The sequence below is a fragment of the Podarcis raffonei genome, chromosome 16 (genome assembly GCF_027172205.1).
Source record: "Podarcis raffonei isolate rPodRaf1 chromosome 16, rPodRaf1.pri, whole genome shotgun sequence".
Taxonomy (NCBI): Eukaryota; Metazoa; Chordata; class Lepidosauria; order Squamata; family Lacertidae; genus Podarcis; species Podarcis raffonei.
Genome location: NC_070617.1, coordinates 11,431,890 through 11,450,631, shown reverse-complemented (window position 1 = coordinate 11,450,631; position 18,742 = coordinate 11,431,890). Strand labels below are relative to the sequence as shown.

At 47.8% G+C, this 18,742-nt stretch overlaps 1 protein-coding gene across 2 annotated transcripts in view; it reads right to left on the bottom strand.

Moving 5' to 3' along the window:
• GANAB (glucosidase II alpha subunit) overlaps nt 1-18,742 on the bottom strand; it is a 35,926-nt gene that overhangs the window by 3,062 nt on the left and 14,122 nt on the right. For both annotated transcript variants that reach the window (XM_053368285.1, XM_053368286.1), the window contains 13 exons: nt 18,478-18,574; nt 18,059-18,239; nt 15,744-15,897; nt 14,717-14,952; nt 12,871-12,997; nt 7,769-7,848; nt 7,182-7,325; nt 5,627-5,723; nt 4,695-4,796; nt 3,630-3,873; nt 2,883-2,947; nt 1,832-1,908; nt 752-826 (listed from right to left, as the gene is read on the bottom strand). In XM_053368285.1, coding sequence (XP_053224260.1) covers nt 752-826; nt 1,832-1,908; nt 2,883-2,947; nt 3,630-3,873; nt 4,695-4,796; nt 5,627-5,723; nt 7,182-7,325; nt 7,769-7,848; nt 12,871-12,997; nt 14,717-14,952; nt 15,744-15,897; nt 18,059-18,239; nt 18,478-18,574 — 1,679 coding nt within the window. The remainder of the gene's footprint in view (nt 1-751; nt 827-1,831; nt 1,909-2,882; nt 2,948-3,629; nt 3,874-4,694; nt 4,797-5,626; nt 5,724-7,181; nt 7,326-7,768; nt 7,849-12,870; nt 12,998-14,716; nt 14,953-15,743; nt 15,898-18,058; nt 18,240-18,477; nt 18,575-18,742) is intronic.

Below are 18,742 nucleotides of genomic sequence, written 5' to 3'. Positions count from 1 at the left end.
TCCATTGTTCATGATATATTCTATACTATTCTGTATAAATAAGTACAGTATTGTGTATTAGGATTTATGTACTGTACTACTGATTGCTATCCACCTGGTTTAATTTTTTGCAGCATAGTGATATTAGGCTATGTTTGTTACTATATTGTAAACCACTGTGTGGTCTTTTGAAAGAAGGTGGTATAGAAATGTCTTTATTGTCTTTTTGGTGCTTTTTTTACAACACTTCAAACCCGGAAGTGAGTGTTTCGGTTTGCGAATGTTCTTGGAACCCAAATGTCCGACGGGGCTTCTGCGGCTTCCTGCAGGAAGCTCCTGTAGCCAATCAGAAGCCATGATTTGGTTTCTGAACGTTTTGGAAGTCGAACGGACTTCCGGAACGGATTCCATTCGACTTCCAAGGTACGACTGTATATAAAACTGTTGTTGTTGTTTTTTTTAAAAAAATATTGGTGTTACTGAGTTGCAAGCCAATGCTAGTCCTACTCAGAGGAAACTCACTGAGGTCCATTAATTTTAGTGAGTCTATGCTGAGTACAACACAGCTTGCGGCAACCCACTATTGCTAATGGCTTCGAGAGGTTTCGTAGAAAGAGATTCATGAATGGAATTCAAATATACAATCCTAAGTGGTGGTTCCAAGGGGGGTGGGTGAGAGACAAAAGCCTCCAGTGGCCAGGTAAGCAAGGCTTCCGTGCCCTGTCTTGGTTCTCTTTCTCCCTCCAGGAACTGCTCCCCCCTTTTTACTTACGCTGCTCATGGTGACTGCTAAATAATGGGTTTGGGGCGCATGAAGTTTCTGGTGAGTGTGGACATCATACCAAACCTGCATAGTGGAAAAAGGCACGTTAGAGACATAGCTGTCAACTTACAGATTTGAAAATAAGGGGCCGGCAGCCTCGAAAATAAGGGATCAGCAGCCAAAATAAGGGATTTTCCAGGAACAGGCATGTTCGACTTCTGAGCCCCTCCGAGCCAAAGGCAGAAAGCCCAGCCAGCAGCCAAATGAAGCCTCAAGCAGTGGTTCCCACAGTGCAGCAACCCGGCGAAGCGGATGCAGCAAGGAAAACCACCGTCACCTCTCCGCTGGGAAGCGCTGAGCAAAGGCGAGTCCCCATGCAATGCTGCCAATTTGATTGGCACAAGGCATGCAAGCTCCACCCCCCAGTCATTCATAGACTCCTTATTGGGTGAGCAACGCAGCCAAGCAACACAGTTGGAGCCTCCCTCCTCCCTGGCCGGCAGGGAGGGAGGGAGGGGAGCTGCTTCCTTTATAACCCAGGAAATTTAAGGGACATCATCAATAAGGGACAGCAGCGGGACACGGCGCTGGGATAAGGGAGTTTCCCGCCAAATAAGGGACGGTTGACAGCCATGGTTAGAGAGGACTATGGACATCCACAGGACTTGTCACTCAAAACTCAAAACAGAATCCTGGGAGTGCTGGGGAGCGTCAGGTTTAATTTAAAACAGGGCTGGCCGATCTTGTGCTTTCTTCTGTTGGGGGCTGCAGCCCCTCATAGGCAATATGTGGGGCCCCATGCCAGCAATAGGTGGGCCTAGAGCCTAAAGTGGGCAAGACCGCCCCTTCTGCCTATGTCTGTCTCTCTGCCATCCCCTTTACTTTCTCTCTCCCTTTGCCACCCCTTCTCTGTCTCCTCTTTCTCTCTCTGGGTCATTGCAGCCTTCATTTCCTTAGCGCTGGACACAGGTAAGGCCAAGAAACTGCCAGAGTTGCTCACTCTCTATGCTATACACTCTGACAAAGGAGCGCCGACTCTCCTTCTCCCACCCCATCACACCTCATTTCCACTCTGCCAGCCTCAATTACCTCTCCTTTGCCAGGCAAGTAGACCTGCACGCCTCGGGCCCCCTGCGCCGTGACTGGGTGAACCAGCAAGGCATCGCCTGCAAAGGGAAGAAAACAGAATAAGAGCATGAGATCTAGAAATTTGCATTAACTGCACCTCTTGTAATCTGCCTCTGAATTAGGAACATTAGAGGAGCCCTGTTGGACCAGATCAAAGGACCATCTAGTCCACTATTCTGTTCCCAAAGTGGCCCACCAGATGCCAAAGAGAAGCCCACAAGCAGGAGCTGGGCGCAACAGCAACTGGTATTCTGCTTCTGATACTGCAGGCAAAATAGAGCCAACATGGCTAGCAGCCACTGGCAGCCTTATCCTCCAATATTTTGTCTAATCCCCTTTTTGAGCTGCTGGCCTTTATGTAAAGGTAAAGGGACCCCTGACCATTAGATCCAGTCATGACCTACTCTGGGGTTGCGGCGCTCATCTCGCTCTATAGGCCGAGGGAGCCGGCGTACAGCTTCTGGGTCATGTGGCCAGCATCACTAAGCCGCTTCTGGCGAACCAGAGCAGCACACGGAAACGCCGTTTACCTTCCCGCCAGAGCGGTACCTATTTATCTACTTGCACTTTGACGTGCTTTCGAACTCCTAGGTTGGCAGGAGCAGGGACTGAGCAATGGGAGCTCACCCTGTCGCGGGGATTCGAACCGCCGGCCTTCTGATCGGCAAGTCCTAGGGTCTGTGGTTTACACCACAGCGCCACTTGCATCCCCATACAGCCCATTAGGAAGCATCAAAGTTCAAGCCCACAATGTTCAGAGCAGCCATCAAGTTTTGCATGCTGCATTGCATCCAACATCTCTGCACTTCATCTTTGTTTGCATAAACAATAAAACAGTACAAAGATGTATAGAACCTGGTGATCATAGAAAAGATAACTCAAGGAAGTGTGCCCCTAACTTCTCAGTTGAAATGCTCAAGAACCAAAATGGCTATTGGATGTTAAAATGCAAAGATTCTTGCCAGAGAACAGGAAGTGAAGCAACATCAGCCCTGGGATTCACCACACTCACCAAGCAGATACTGGTCATCAATGGCATATGTTGTAGCGTCCTGGGGATATTCCACCCAAAGAGGTCTATGGAAGGGGAAAAGAGAGTAGTGAAAGCAGCAGACACACAGCAGTGGGGAAAGCACCATCTGGCATAGCAGCTGATTTCACACACCACACCAAGCCCGGCTTGAGGAAACGTAACTATTGGTTTGGTGCAATGTGTGAACGGATAAACCCTGGTTTGCAGCTGGCTAGAAATCTGAAAAAGAATCTAGGGCTTCAGGCATCACTCAGTTTAGATTTCTTTTCTTTTTCTTTTAAACAATTTTTATTGAATGATTTTATGTTACAAAAAACAATACAGCCATACTACCACTAAATATAATTAAGAAATAAAAATTACATACATTGATATTTTGTTTGTTATTTGTTATTTACCGTCTTATATCCTCCCAAACACTGCATACAACAACACACATATGTGCAGATGCTCAGTTTAGATTTCATGCCATTTCTGAGGTTCTGGTCTGCTTTCAGCTTTCCATTGCTCAAAGCTCTCATTCCTTTCAGGCAGAGGTCTCTGGAGGTGGAGCAGCTGTTCCACAGCTAGTAACCTGGAGCAAGGCTTTCAGGGTTGCTGCCCCTGCTTTGTGTAACAGCACCTCTGCTGAGACTGGACCACCTACCTATATAGCCAGTCCACGCGCAGGTAGCTGAAGTCACCCTTTCCTAAAATGGAGAGACCCCCTCACACCCTTCCACTCACCTCATGACAGGCTGGCCAGTACGGTAGCTGTGGTAGAAGAGGGTGTACCAAAAGGGCAGGAGGGCATAGCGCTGGCGAACAGCGTCCCGGATCAGGGCCTTGTTCTCTTCGCCAAAGAGCCAGGGCTCCCGGCGGGTGGTGTCCATGTGGGCATGCGCCCGGAAGAAAGGCTGGTAGGCTCCCGCTTGGTACCAGCGCACCAGCAGCTCCGGCTCAGGGTTCTTGAAGAAGCCACCCACGTCGGCTGGAGGAGGGAAGGCAGGGGAAAGATCAAGACTTTTAATATCCTTTAAGAATCCAAGAGTGGCCCAGTTCAGCTGGAACCAAGGGTCAAAGTAGTCCAGCGCTCTGCTTCTAACAAGCCAACAAGAACCAGGATGGTTAAGGATGGGGAACTTGTAAGCCGATCACAAGTTGGACACATCTGACCAAAGCAAAAACTCAAGCAGGATGCAAAGCAAAGTGGGGGGTGTGGCCTAGTGAAAGGGTGTGGCCTGGGGAGAATCATGAGGCTGAATTCAGCCGAGGCTCCCCACCCCTGGTGTTAAGAATCTCAAGAAATGTTTGTGTCCACAAGTAACATCAAAGCGCATGGATGAGCCTCCCGTGACAGCAAATCAAATGTTGGCCTCATGTGACCCCCCCCGCTCCTGTGCAGCTGGCAAGATGACTTCTGCTGAATTCAGTTTCACTTCCAATGAACCTCAGCTTAGTGGCTTTTACAATTTTCAAGTCGCGGTTTCCAGCAAACCATCTGGCTTGTTTAGCTACTAACCATTGTTTCCTGTAAAGCGTGACTCCCGGTTTGTATGTAATACCATGCTGAGATTCTAACTCGGTGTATGTCCTCTTCCTCGCCGTGTAGGGGGAGGACATGGGGGCGTGAAGGAGTCTGATGCTTCCCACAGACTTATGGAGGCTCATCCATGAAGAATTAAAGCACAGTTTAATGTTAGATGGTAAGTAGTCCAAATGTGTAGAGCATTCAGAAGTGCCATATTAACGATTACTATTATTATGAAGCCATGGGTTCAAGACGGGTTATCTGAACCCCACAGGGTTTACCTCCGCAGAAAGAGATGCCCACAAGAGCCAGGCTTAGACACATGGGGATGGAGATCTTTAAGTGGTCCCACTCCGCTGCGTTGTCACCTGTCCACACAGCCCCTGCAGAGGGTGACAACAAGAAGGTGCAATAGCGAACAACCTGTGCACAGATCATCTCTCAACCTGCCACTTTCCTGTGGCCTCACCTAGGCTCTGAAACTCCCTCCCCAGGAAGGCCGGCTTTGTCGATTCCTTGATGATGGCCTTTAGAGCACAAGAGGCTAACCTGTGACCCTAACCTGCTGGACTCGCATCACCCCTCACCGCAGGCCATACTGGCAGGGGCTGATGGGAGTTGGGGTCCAACGACATTTGGAAGGTAAAGGTGGCCTCAGCCCTGCCTTGGAAGCCTGCTTACAGTCTGCATGCCTGCCCCTCCACACCCCCCCCCCAGGCTCCTTAAGGAGCTTTCAGTTTAATAGTCTTTACTGAATTGGTATAACCTCTGCGGCAGAGTTTACATGGCAGACTGGTTCTTTTTTATTTTAATGTTGTGCCATGTTCTTTAAACTACCTTGACAGCTGGGTCGTGAGTTCGAGCAAAATATTCCTGCATTGGAGGGGGTTGGACCAGATGACCCTCAAGGTCCCTTCCAACTCTACAGTTCTCTGATTCTCTGTCTTACTTATTTGTCCAATATATCCCACCTTTCTTCCTACAGGTCTGCTGCACAGTAAACCATATTGTACAGGGCCAGTCCATCAGTCCAGGTAGCTCAGGACGGTCTCCAATGGCTGGAAGCAGCTCTCCAGGGTTTCAGGCGGGGAGTCTTTCCCAGCCCAACCTGGAGATGCCACGGGGGACCGAACCTGGGACCTTCTGCATGCAAAGCAGGTGCCCTGTCACTGAGCAATGGCTCTTCCCTCCTCCCATCTCATGCACCACTAACCGTAGCGTTGTGAGCCCGCAAAGAAGCCGCGAGTCAACACAAACGGACGCTCCAAGCCTCCCGACCGTTTCACCTGCCCCTCCGCTGTTGCCATTTGCTGCCGGCAGTGGGGGAAAAAAAGAAGTGTTATGGGGACACTTCAAACTTAACACCCGAACCCAAGCCCAGAAACCTTGCAGCCCATGCCTCCCTCATCAAACAGAGTATGACACATGTGTGTGTATGTATATATATATATATATATATATATATATATATATATATTAATGATTCTGACGGAACGCAGGACCAAGCGCAGAATGTGGTTCTAGGTGCAGAATTCTGCTTTGTGGTTTTAAAAAATAAAATAAAAATAAAGCAAGCTTCTAGCCGTCATGGCTCTACATGCTTGGATTCCTGCGAGGGGCTGTTGAAATCTGAGAAGCTTGGCTCACTGCCTTGCCCCTCCTCATGACTAACAAAAGTGTGCAGAACTGTAATCAATCGTTTTTATGTAGAAGAGGAATTGCACCAATCTGTGCGGGGAATGCAACAACCTAATGGGTTATAATTTATCCAACTCTTAAATTTTAGAAGTTATGATTTATCTGTCTCCCATCCAGAGTACTGTTCAGATTCATGCCTGCTTAGTTTCCTCAAATGTGCTCTAGCAGTTAGAACTTAGACCAGAGAGACCTAGGATTGACTCTCCCTCAGCCACAAAGTTTACTAGGTGACCTTATTCATTCACTATCCCACCTATCCTCTAGGAGCTCAAGGTGACATCCATGGTTCTCCTCCCCATTTTGTCTTCACAACACCCTCTGAGGTAGGTCAGGTTGAGAGTCAGTGTCTAGCCCAAGGCTGCCCAAGAGCTTCACAGCTGAGTGGGGATTAGGGGGTCTCCCAGGTCCTAGCCTGACACTCTAATTACTACGCCACACTGATCCAGGGATGAGAAGCCTGTGCCACCCCCTACCCACCCTAATAATAAAAATAAAATAATAATAATAATAATAATAATAATAATAATAATAATAATAATAATAATTTATTTATACTCCGCCCATCTGGCTGGGTTTTCCCAGCCACTCTGGGTGGCTTCCAGCAGAATATTAAAATACAATGATTCATCAAATGTTAAAAGCTTCCCTAAACAGGGCTGCCTTCAGATGTCTTCTAAAAGTCAGATAGATCTTTATTCACATCTGATGGGAGGGCGTTCCACAGGGCGGGCTCTCTGCCTGGTAGACTTCAATTCCCATCAAACCTGACCCCTGGCCATGGGAGTAAGAAATACGTCCGCAAGCATCCAGCGATCTTTCCTGCAGATCCTGATCTACATCTCAGCCCACTTGAGTTCCTTGGAAGACCAGACGAGAGAGATGTTCCAAACCAGCCTTCACCAACCCAGTTCCCTCCAGATGCTTTGGACTACAATTCCCATCAACCCCAGCCACCCTGGAGGGGAGCAAGCTAGCAAAAGCTGTTTCATTCGTAAACAGACCGGTCATGTCATGGACTTCAGCTTTTCTTGGCCCAGAAAGGGGGAGTAGGAAAGGAAGGCAGCGCTCACCACGTAGAATGCATACAAGTTGTGAATGTCACGGTGCTCCCAGCCCCCTTGGTGCACGGCATCCTTGTGCATCGTCACTTCGGGGCCGTTGAAGACAGAGGGCTCGTTCATGTCATTCCAGGTGTAGAGGTTTTCCATGGAGCCCTGAAGCCGAAGGAAAGGGAAAGTCAATTGGCGGGGAGGGCCCAGGAAGGGCTATCCACGCCAAAACTGAAGCCTGAGCCTGCATAATAATAATAATAATAATATTTATTTATACCCCGCCCTCCCCAGCCAAGGCCAGGCTCAGGGCGGCTAACAAGCAATAATAAAAGCAAACTGAATGAATACAACTTAAAAACAAAATTAAAATACAACATTAAAATATTGAAACCTCATCACAGGAGGAGAAAGGAAAAGAAAAAAGAAAGAGGGGGAGGGAATCAAATTGGCTCCAAGCCAAAGGCCAGGCGGAACAACTCTGTCTTACAGGCCCTGCGGAAAGAAATCAGATCCTGCAGGGCCCTGGTCTCATGAGGCAGAGGGTTCCATCAGGCCGGAGCCAGAGTTGAAAAGGCCCTGGCTAAAGAGGTGAACCACCTGCCTACCTCATAGTGGTCGTAGCCAAACATGCTGGACCACCAGGCACGCATCTCTGGGTTGGTGAAATCCGGGTAGCCTGCTGAGCCTGGGCAGAAGGAGGCAAAGCGTTAGGCCAGACCCTTACGTTTTGGTTTAACAAATATTCAACACATGATAGTTCTTTTTTAAAAAAACAGAATATAATGATGTGTTTTTAGCTTATTGCTGGTTTTTAAAATTGTTTTGTTTTTACTATGAATCTTGCTGCTTTATTCTTTTCTGTAAACCGCTTTCATTAAGGTTTTCTATAGTCAAGCAGTATATAAAATTAATGATAAACAGTATGTATCGTGCACACTCCTGCAACTACAGAGCATACGGCAAACGACGAGTCTATGGACTTGTCGGCTAGTAACACCCCCTCGTATAAAGATTCTCTCTTACAGCGATCTATAAATTCGCCCCAGCCACTGGCTGCTCCTGTGACATGTGACAACTTGAACCTGAAATGCAAACAATCAAAAATCACTGCCTTTTTTCACCCTACTGCCCCTTCACGCAGCATGCACCCCCATTTGGATTCCCCAGGATTAACCACGCAAGAGAAATCATGACTTGAGGGAAACACAAAGCGGTCTCTTACACTACTATCATGGAATGTGGCTGGTATTAAATCCAAACTGACAGATCCATCATTTGTTGCCTATATAAATGGCAGCCACATCCTTCTATTCCAAGAGTCATGGGCCTGTGAGGACTTCTATCTAACAGGATACAAGGGCTTCTACCTGAATGCCACGCAGAATTCGTTATCACATGGTAGACCACAAGGAGGCTTGGCTACTTTTGTTTCCTTAGCCATAAATCTTCAGGCCGAAAAAATCGACATCCAGTCGTCACTCATGCTGATTATAAAGTTGCAAACAGCAGAGGAAACGATAGTAGTGATCAATATCTACTTATGTCCAATTTATAAGAGAAATTTGGTTGATCTGAGATGGCAGGAAATCCAAGTGACATTGGAAACGCTTTTTGATAAATACCCCGAAGCCACTTTTCTGTTGGCGGGAGATTTTAATGGACGCCTGTCACACACTGACCAAATCTTATTCTCTAAATTTAGCAAGTACCCTTCTTCACCTCTTATGACTACAGATCTTTTACCAATGTTATTCAAAGATAACATAGCCACTTACGCAGGTTTCAAATGCAGACAAACCTTGCTGGCCCTCAATTTCCTTCTGCTAAATGGGGCAGTCAGCTCGGACTACCCTGTCGAATTCATCTATTGGTCAGGTTCACGTGCATCCACCATTGATTTTGTATGGATATCTCCCGACCTTACCCCAAAAATATCCAGCTTTAAGGTGGCTACAAGATTGGAGATTGATCACTTCCCTCTAGAAATTTCTTTGACTCTGGCTGACGAACTTGATAGGCACTCCTTTGTGCACCTATCAAATGATCATCTGGAGATAAGACCTACAGCCCTTAAATGGACCTCCAACTCAGCCCAGCAGTTGAACGAACTTCTCTGGTCTGATCAGCTCCAAATAAAAAGGGCTTCCCTTATGCAGGCGGATGAGCCTCTACCAATATATGACGATTTAGTAGAACTTCTAAAACCAACACTAGCTCGGTCCCCCACAAAGCATGGTAAACAGTTTTTCCACAAAAAATGGTTCGATGAGGAATGCAAAAACTTCAAGAATCATCTGTATAATGAATGGTTGGCATACAGAGCATCAAATGACCCCATGCCAAATAACCGCCTTATCACCCTCAGGAGAAGTTACAAAGCCCTACTAAAGGAAAAGAAGCTCGAGGCAGAAAGAAACAATTGGAACAACCTTTTGATAGCTGCAGAGAATAGAAATCCAGCCTCTTTTTGGCAGTTAATTTCCAGATACCTGGGTAGGCCGCTTGCAGGAATAGAACCCCACATCTCAGCGGACACTTGGGAAAGATACTTCGCCGATCTGTATGCAGCCCATGATGCCTGCGGAGATACGGTGGAGCCGGAAGCACTGCCCGATTGGGACCCAGTTACATGCCCTGAAGTTGAAACTCTCATAGATCGATTTAAAGCAGGCAAGGCCCCCGGTGATGACCTTATATCCATTGATGCCATCAAAGCAAATAAAGATTGGTGGATCCCACTTTTAGCAGCACTTTACACGCATATAAACAAAACAGCAAAATTTCCCTCAAGCTGGAGCTCTGCGTTGATTGTATTAATACATAAGAAAGGCCCACGTACAGAGCCGAGCAACTTTAGACCAATCAGCTTGCTAAATGTCATTTGGAAGATTTACTCGGGGTACCTGCTAAACAAACTATCGAAATGGATGGAGGACGACAATATCATTGCCGATGAACAGGCGGGTTTTCGCCCTGGAAGATCTACCACAGACCAAATATTAACCTTGAATCACCTGGCGGAAAAGTATGCCGGCAAAGCCCCAAAGGTTCTTCATGTGGCTTTTATTGACCTTAAGCAGGCATTTGATCGAATCTCTAGAAAGCAGCTATGGACAAAACTGGCTGCTACAAAGATCGATCGTCGTCTCCTTCATCTGATTATCAGCCTCCATACAAACACCTTTCTGAGAATCAGGCTAGACAATAAAGGCCTAGTCTCCAACCCTGTTACCACCACTAGAGGGGTAAGACAGGGTTGTCTATTGGCCCCAGCATTGTTTAGCTTTTACATTAACTCACTGGTGACTCACATGGCCAATGATGTCTTCCACCCCCCCAAATTAGCAGGCCGATCTCTGAATGTTCTTCTGTATGCGGATGACGCCGCACTTCTTGCCAGATCCCCTATTGGACTGAGGAGAATCTTGCAAGCTCTACATGAATACTGTGATCAGCATGAGCTCCAACCCAACTATGCTAAGACCAAGATCATGGTCTTCTCTGCCCGACCGAGACTCCATCGATGGTCGATGAACGGGATCCCACTAGAGCAGGTTAACTGCTTTAAATATCTGGGACAAGTAATACGGTCAAATAGGACTTTTCTGGCCCACAGAGACTATATAACAACTAATGCATCTAAAGCAGCCATCCAGATTAGATCTCTATATGCTAAGAATCAGGCTCAATCAGTGAAGATAGCTTTGAGACTCTTTCAAATGAAAGTCCTCCCCCTTCTTTTGGCGGGCATCTCTTTAGGCTCCCGCAGGGATTTTTTGAAACTGGATTCTATCCGAACGCGATTCCTTAGAGCCATCCTTAGGATTCCCCCCTCGGTAGCGGGTGCGGTTATGAGATTAGAGGTTGGCTGGCAAGCTCTACGGTATGTGGCCTTGAAGACGAAGCTCTGGCTATGGCTCAATCTTTGTTTTAAACCAGTGGGTATTGCCCCCTTGATATTGAGGGACAATTTCCAATCATCGTGGGAAAGGGAGGTCATTAACGAGGTTCAATCCTGCGGATTGTCTCACCTTTACTTTGAGTCTATGACGTACAATCAAGCTAGAGCTGTGATCTCCCGGAGACTGAGTGACATTGCCAGACAAGAGGACATAGCCCAGGTAAAACCAGGGATGTTCCTAGGGGACCAGATTTATCGGACCATACCAGCCCCCTACCTTGCAGAAATCCACTATGTGGAATACCGCAGACTTCTTACAGCGGCTAGATTAAATGTCCTTGACTCTGCGATATTGTAGGGAAGGTACAGGGGAGTACCATACGCCCAGAGAACCTGTCATTGTGCCATGGGTGTGGTTGAGTCCACCGAACACATTCTCTTGACTTGCCCTTCTTATGCAGAGCTTAGACAAAATTTTATAGACCCACTCCTATGTCAATTTAGCTTCCTACCCGGAGAAAACCAGGTTTTACACTTGCTGAATAATGTCACTAGAGCTATACCTTCCTTGGTGGCCAAATTTCTTTTTTTAGCTTTTAAGCGTCGCAAGACTATAATTGACTGTATTGATATGGGGCTATCTGTTTAGCCCATTTTAGTGTTGGCTAAGTTCTAAAATCTTCCTGGATGTTTTAACCGTGTATTGACAAACGTACTTTTTTCTGACTGACGGTCGAATAAAAGGTTGATGATGATATGTATCGTGCACTATAAACAATTAAATAATCAATAAAGTGCAATATATTAAGAAACACAAATCAGTAAAATTGTTGTTATAGAACCGTTGGTAGATGTATGCATATTTCTGAGTGGTTTGCTTGTCAAGATCTCCTAAGATTTCCTTAATAGCTTAAATATTATAGAGTGTGTGTGTGTGTATAGCCACTGAATACTTAGTTACAGTGGTACCTTGGTTCTCGAACTTAATCCATTCTGGGAGTCGGTTCGACTCCCGAAACCATTCGAAAACCAAGGCGCGGCTTCTGATTGGCTGCAGGAACTTCCTGCACTAAAGTGGAAGCTGTGTTGGACGTTTGGTTTCCGAAAAACGTACACAAACCGGAACACTTACTTCTTGGTTTGTGGCGTTCGGGAGCCGATTTGTTCAGGAGCCAAACCGTTCCGAGTACCAAGGTACCACTGTATTTACAAAATTAAATATTGGCCATAATCCAGCCACATTTCGGGGTGGGTGGGTGTAAGTTATATTAAAAAATGCATACAATCTATTCCAGGGGTAGTCCATGTGGTGCCTGCCCTGCAGAAGTTTTTGGATCCAGCTCCCATCAGCCCCAGCCAGTGTGACAAACCGTGAGGGATGATGGGAGTTGTAGTTCAGCAACATCAGGAGGGCCACTTGTGATGTATTGCTTCTCCTGAGATTGCTAGTTTTAGGTTTCTTTAAATATTGTGTTACTAGACTCCAATCATTTATAGCTTCTCTAAATCTTCCTTATTCTCTAAGCATAGCTGTTCATTTTACAATATTTAGTTGTTCCCTCAGCTTCCTTCAGTAAACCTACTTTATTTGATTTCCTATTGTCTTTGCAGCTTTTCCCATGGGAAATTCTGATGGCTGCTATAAATGTATAACGAAAGCTGAGAATCCGCTGCCCTTTCATGGCACTCAGGGGTTTGCCACTCAAGAGGGCTGGCCCACATGACTGCCAGTCGGGGCTGGCCCCAAACGCCAGGAGCACAGCAAAACAAGTCTCCTGCCTCATCAACCGAATTCACTTTCCTCACCTGGCCAACACCAGCCCTCGTAGTCACTGCCGTCCTTCGTCTTGACGTAAAAGTCCCGGGAGCGAATCTCGTTGTGGATCCGATAAGCACTGTCCACCTTGATGTGCGGGTCCACAATGCTCACCATCTGAGTTGAGAAAAACCAGAGTGGTCAGGGATGAAAGTGGTTGGGCTGAGCACCGCCCCCTGCCTTGAGAAAGACCAAATTCAAATTGTTTGTCTTCCTCTGCATCATTTATTCTGGGTTTGCAAGTGACAGGGGAGACTGCTATGCAGAGCACTGAAGCTGGATGGGTCTCAAACCCTCGGTAATCTAGCGACTTCCCCTGCAGGTTCTGGAGGGTTGAGTGGGTGATACCAATACAGTGGTACCAGTACTTAATTCATTCTGGAGGTCTGTTCTTAACCTGAAACTGTTCTTAACCTGAAACACCACTTTAGCTAATGGGGCCTCCTGCTGCTGCCTGCCGCGCCGCCAGAGCACAATTTCTGTTCTCATCCTGAAGCAAAGTTCTTAACCCGAGGTACTATTTCTGGGTTAGGGGAGTCTGTAACCTGAAGCGTCTGTAACCTGAGGTACTGCTGTGGTGGGTCCGACGATCAATAAGATGGTTTCTGCATGTGCTGCAGAGGGAAGTGAGGGGCAGGTGGGGCTTGTCCCTCTGGGAAGGTAGCCCATCTAGGAGAAGGAAAACTCTGATCCTTCTTCTCCGCTGCCTTGCAGGATATCTTTGGGAGAAGAAAAGGCTAAGGAGTAAACCCTACAGAAATCCGGAGTGGAGTCCCTAAAACGGTGGGATGACACCTTGTACACCTCCCTCCAGGAACTCCTGCAGCCAAGTGTATTGCTCTGCTTTCTTTCGGACCACACCAGAGAGGCCAAGAGGAGGGTCTTGTCTTCTGAGCAGCCCAGGACCTCCATACACCCTGTCCAGGCTTGTGCCCCAGGGAGGTCAGTTCTAAATTGCTAACACAGCAGTTTGAATTCACCCCTGGAAGCACACTCCATTGTCTCTTTGGACAGATGGATGCCAACAAGGCAGAGGTGGGGAAGCATTTTCAGAACTAGGACCGCATTCCCTTCTAGGTAACCCTCTGAGGGCCACATGCCAGTGGAGGGCCAGATCAGATGCAAAAATGGGCGGAGCGACGAAAGTTAATTTTACGTTCGTACAGTACTCAAGCACCCCTCCCTATCCCCCATCCAGGGAAGGAAGAAGATGCATGTCTGGCCCACATGCCAGCCAGACAAAAATATCTGCAGTGCAAAGCAGGGCCACTGAGGAGTGTGGCCTGGGGAGAGAGTCCCAGGGGCCAGATAGAGAGGCCTGGAGGGCCGCATTGTTGCTTGAGGTTCCCCACCCAGGCTCTAGTCCATGGTTACATGTCATTAATGTCTGGGACACGTCAGATGATCGTTAGGTGTGCGGAAGCTCCAAGGTCCCTGCAGGGAAGCTTAAGAGCTAGGGTAAAGGTAAAGGAACCCCTGACCATTAGGTCTAGTCGTGACCGACTCGGGTTGCGGTGCTCATCATGCTTTATTGGCTGAGGGAGCTGGTGTAGCTTCCGGGTCATGTGGCCAGCATGACTAAGCCGCTTCTGGCAAACCAGAGCAGCGCACGGAAACGCCGTTTACCTTCCCGCCGGAGCGGTACCTATTTATCTACTTGATCTTTGACATGCTTTCGAACTGCTAGGTTGGCAGGAGCAGGGACCGAGCAACGGGAGCTCACCCCGTTGCGGGGATTCGAACTGCCGACCTTCTGATCAGCAAGTCCTAGGCTCTGTGGTTTAACCCACAGCGCCACCTGCGTCCCAGAGCTAGGGACGTCTCCTCAAACCTCACCTTGCGCCTCTTGGCTGCCAGGCCCTGAAGCATTTCCCGGGGGCGGGGGAACTTGTTGGGATCCCAGGTGAAATAGCGCTTGCCATCAGCGTGCTCAATGTCCAGCCAGATGACGTCGTACGGAATGTCGTGCTCGTCGAAGCCGTTGTCCACTGTGCTCACGTCCTCCTCGTCGTTGTAGTTCCAGCGGCTCTGGTGATAGGCCAGGGCAAAGAGCGGAGGAAGGGCCTGGGTTCCTGAGAGAAAGGAAGGTCAGCCGAGGACACCTGCCCATCTTCATGCCCGCAGAGGGTGGGCCAGAGAAATGCTGCCTTAAATCAAGTCAGACTGCTGGGCCCACGTTGTCCTGGAGCCTCCAACTAAGTCTAACTCAAAGCAAACCCCTTGAAAGCAGTGGACTTAGGGACAGAAAATTAGTCTTGACTGCAGCCAGAACAATCGTTACATTTGGAAAAAATATGAAAGCCCCTACTTTGGAGGAACAGAACAGTAAAGTTTGGGATATTGCATCTATGGTTGAATTGAATCGGGAATTTTTTAATGTTTGGCATTTTATTAAGTTTTTCTATGTGCTAGAAGCTGCCCAGATTGGCTGGGGGAAACCCAGCTGGATGGGCAGGGTATAAATAATAAAATTATTGGTATTATAAAATTAACAAATATAGTAAGGGTCATAGTGGAGAAACAGACATGCTTTTTGTGGGGGGAAATGGAGCCTTGTTAAGAGAATGCTAGTCTACATATACTGTTAGGAACTTTATGAAAATAGTCATTTGATTGTAGCAGAAGCTTAATGATATTTACATACTTGTATATCTGTCTGGGGGTCTTCTGTTTATTGGATAAACTCAAAATTTATTTGCTTACAGTAAAAAAAATTTTTTTTTAAGGACTACATCATGGCCATTGACTTCAGTCTATTCTTAGGACTAGTACGGTAAGAAAAGAAGGAAAAAGATAATCCCTGCCATTGTTTAAAGCCAGTTTCTTCCAGAAGCAGAGTAAACACAATCTCTGTCCCACTCACCTGTGAGGGATGCATACTGTCGGAAGATGTCATTGGGCGTAGGGCCCAGCAAAAGAAACGCATCTATGATCCCGCTCTCAGACATCCAGCGAACATCTGTCTGCGGAGTTTCGCCTCCTCCTTGCATGTAATCCAACATCTTCCCAAACAGAGTCTGTGAAAGAGTTTGGGGGAGACAAACAGGGCTGTCTTTAGCAGATGCAGCACTGGGGTGCAAATATCCACCCAGCGCCCCCAAATTACCATGGATAGTTTTGGGGTGGCCGTAGCTGCGCACTGCCAGCCATGGGAGGGGCAACTCTCCCCCATGCTGCTGTGGGAGAGCGTTCCTGGCAGAGGCTTGGGAGGAAAGCTGCACGCCTGCCAGGGAAAGGGGAGGCCACCGGCAAAGCTGCGCAGCTCTCCCACTTGCTGGGGCGCCCCTGAGAGGCCGGCACCCTGGCAGAATGCACCACTAAGCCCTATGGGAAAGACGGCTCTGGTGACAAACTATTCAATCAGCTCAGGTGGAATAGCAAACCATAGTTTGGCTTTACATAAACAAGCTTTCATGCATTGCCTTGTCTTCCTCTTTTGCAGCAGGCCACTTTGCCATGACAACCTGAACCAGGTCAGCCCCTGGCATCCACCTGCCTCTGCCCCCTCCTTCCTGGGTTTGGGTGCACCAAGTCCACTTGACATCCAAGTATTGTGGGTAATCAGAATGGCTTGCATTGGGTGTGTATGTGTGTGCTTGATAAAAGGCACTTTGCCAGGGGAGCTTACACACAGATTTCAGTTCTGTGTTTTGAAGGATGCAAAATGGCCACTCTTCCAATAAGGATCGCTTTCAAGCTACCAGCAGCAGGGGGGAGATTGCCAAAGGTGTTGCGCTTCATCCCCTTTTCAACTGCCACTGAAATACACATGGGCAGGGAGGCAAATGAAATGTTCATCCTAGCTAGCTATTGTGGGCATTGCACGGGTGATAGATTAAGAGCTGACAGCTCTGTTCATTCGAAGGCGGCAGGACTGAACTGAGAGAGGCTCCTCTCCTATAGAGATGCCAGTTCTGAAGCAAAGTGGAAAAGACCAACTAATAATGGAAGAAGAAACTGAAGAAGAAACTATGGCCACATCCGCACTAGTCATTCAAAGCACTACGATACCACTTTAACCGTTATGGCTTCCCCAAATAATCCTGGGAACCGGTAAAGGGAGCAGAGAGTTGCTGTTGTTGTTTATTCGTTTAGTCGTGTCCGACTCTTCGTGACCCCCTGGACCAGAGCACACCAGGCACTCCTGTCTTCCACTGCCTCCCGCAGTTTGGTCAGACTCATGTTTGTAGCTTCGAGAACACTATCCAACCATCTCGTCCTCTGTCGTCCCCTTCTCCTTGTGCCCTCCATCTTTCCCAACATCAGGGTCTTTTCCAGGGAGTCTTCTCTTCTCATGAGGTGGCCAAAGTCTTGGAGCCTCAGTTTCACGATCTGTCCTTCCAGTGAGCACTCAGGGCTGATTTCCTTCAGAATGGATACGTTTGATCTTCTTGCAGTCCATGGGACTCTCAAGAGTCTCCTCCAGCACCATCATTCAAAAGCATCAATTCTTCAGCGATCAGCCTTCTTTATGGTCCAGCTCTCACTTCCATACACCACTACTGGGAAAAGGATGTTGTTAGGAGACTTCTATTCCCCTCACAGAGCTACAATTCCCAGATTGGTTTAACAATTGATCCATCTTCCCTGGGAACTTTGGGAATTACGCTACAGCTCTGTGAGGGGAACAGGGGTCTTCTAGCAACTCTTGGCACCCTTAGCAAACTACAGTTCCCAGGATTCTTTGGGGGAAGCTGTGACCGTCAAAGGGGTATCACAGTGCTTTGAATGTATAGTGCAGATGTGGCCTATAGTTTGCATTATAGCTGGATGAGGAATAAGTCAATAGACCTCAATTTGCTTTGGGTCTCATGCAGGTGCGTGTGATGTGTCTCAGCTAGGGAGGACATAAGAGGAGTCCTGCTGGACCAGGCCAAAGGCCCATCTAATCCAGCATCCCTGTTCTCATAGTGGCCAAACAGATGTAGATCTCTGGGAAGCCTGCAAGTCTGCATGACAATAACTCTCCCCATTTGTGATTCCAAGCAATTGGTATTTGGAGGAATACCACGGCCACAGTGGAGGAAAAATATAGCCATCTCCTTGTCCTAGAATTATAGAACTGTAGAGTTGGAAGGTACTGTGAGGGTCATCTAGTCCAACTCCCTGCAACGGAGGAATGAAAACATGTTTTACACAAGGAGTAAAAGGGGTGATGTGCCCTTGGAGGAACAGTACCTTGCCTGCTGTATTGGAGGTGACGTCCACCCAGGTCTCCGCCGCGTTGAGCCAAAAGATGCCCAGAGTGCGCTGGGGATTATGGGCCAGCAGGACAGGAACAGAGCCATAGAGAGCCATGGGATTATAAAGTTCGTATTGGAAGACATCCAGGTTATAGAGGCGGTATGGGTCCCCTCCCCTGCCAAGGATTTGGCAATTAGAAACAGTAGGGGGAAATGCAGGGTGAATCCAATGGCGCAGCTGCCTCCCTGATACTCGTGACACCATTTGGGGTGCCTAGGAAAGCAACACACCACCACCCCTCAATCTCTAGGGCACACACATACAACCCTCTTGCAACTGCTTAAGCTCCATCGGGGGCGTGCACAGGGAACCCCACCACCATTGCTATTAACACTGTCAGGCCCCAGGCTTACTCAGTGGTTCGCAACCGGAGGTAGTCTGCGTGTTCTGGAATCCCATACACGTTCTCCACACCCGGGAACGAAAAATCTAGCCCCACAGATGTTGGACCTGCAGAAAGAGAGAGAGAGAGTGAGAAAGCGAGAGGGAGCTAGGAAGAAGGGAAGTGGAGCAGCATTAAGGTGTCTTACACTTCAATACCAAAGCAGGGTTTGGCCACACTTGCAACAAACCATGGTTTGCAAGAGGCTACTAAACCAGGATCTGAAACCATGGTCT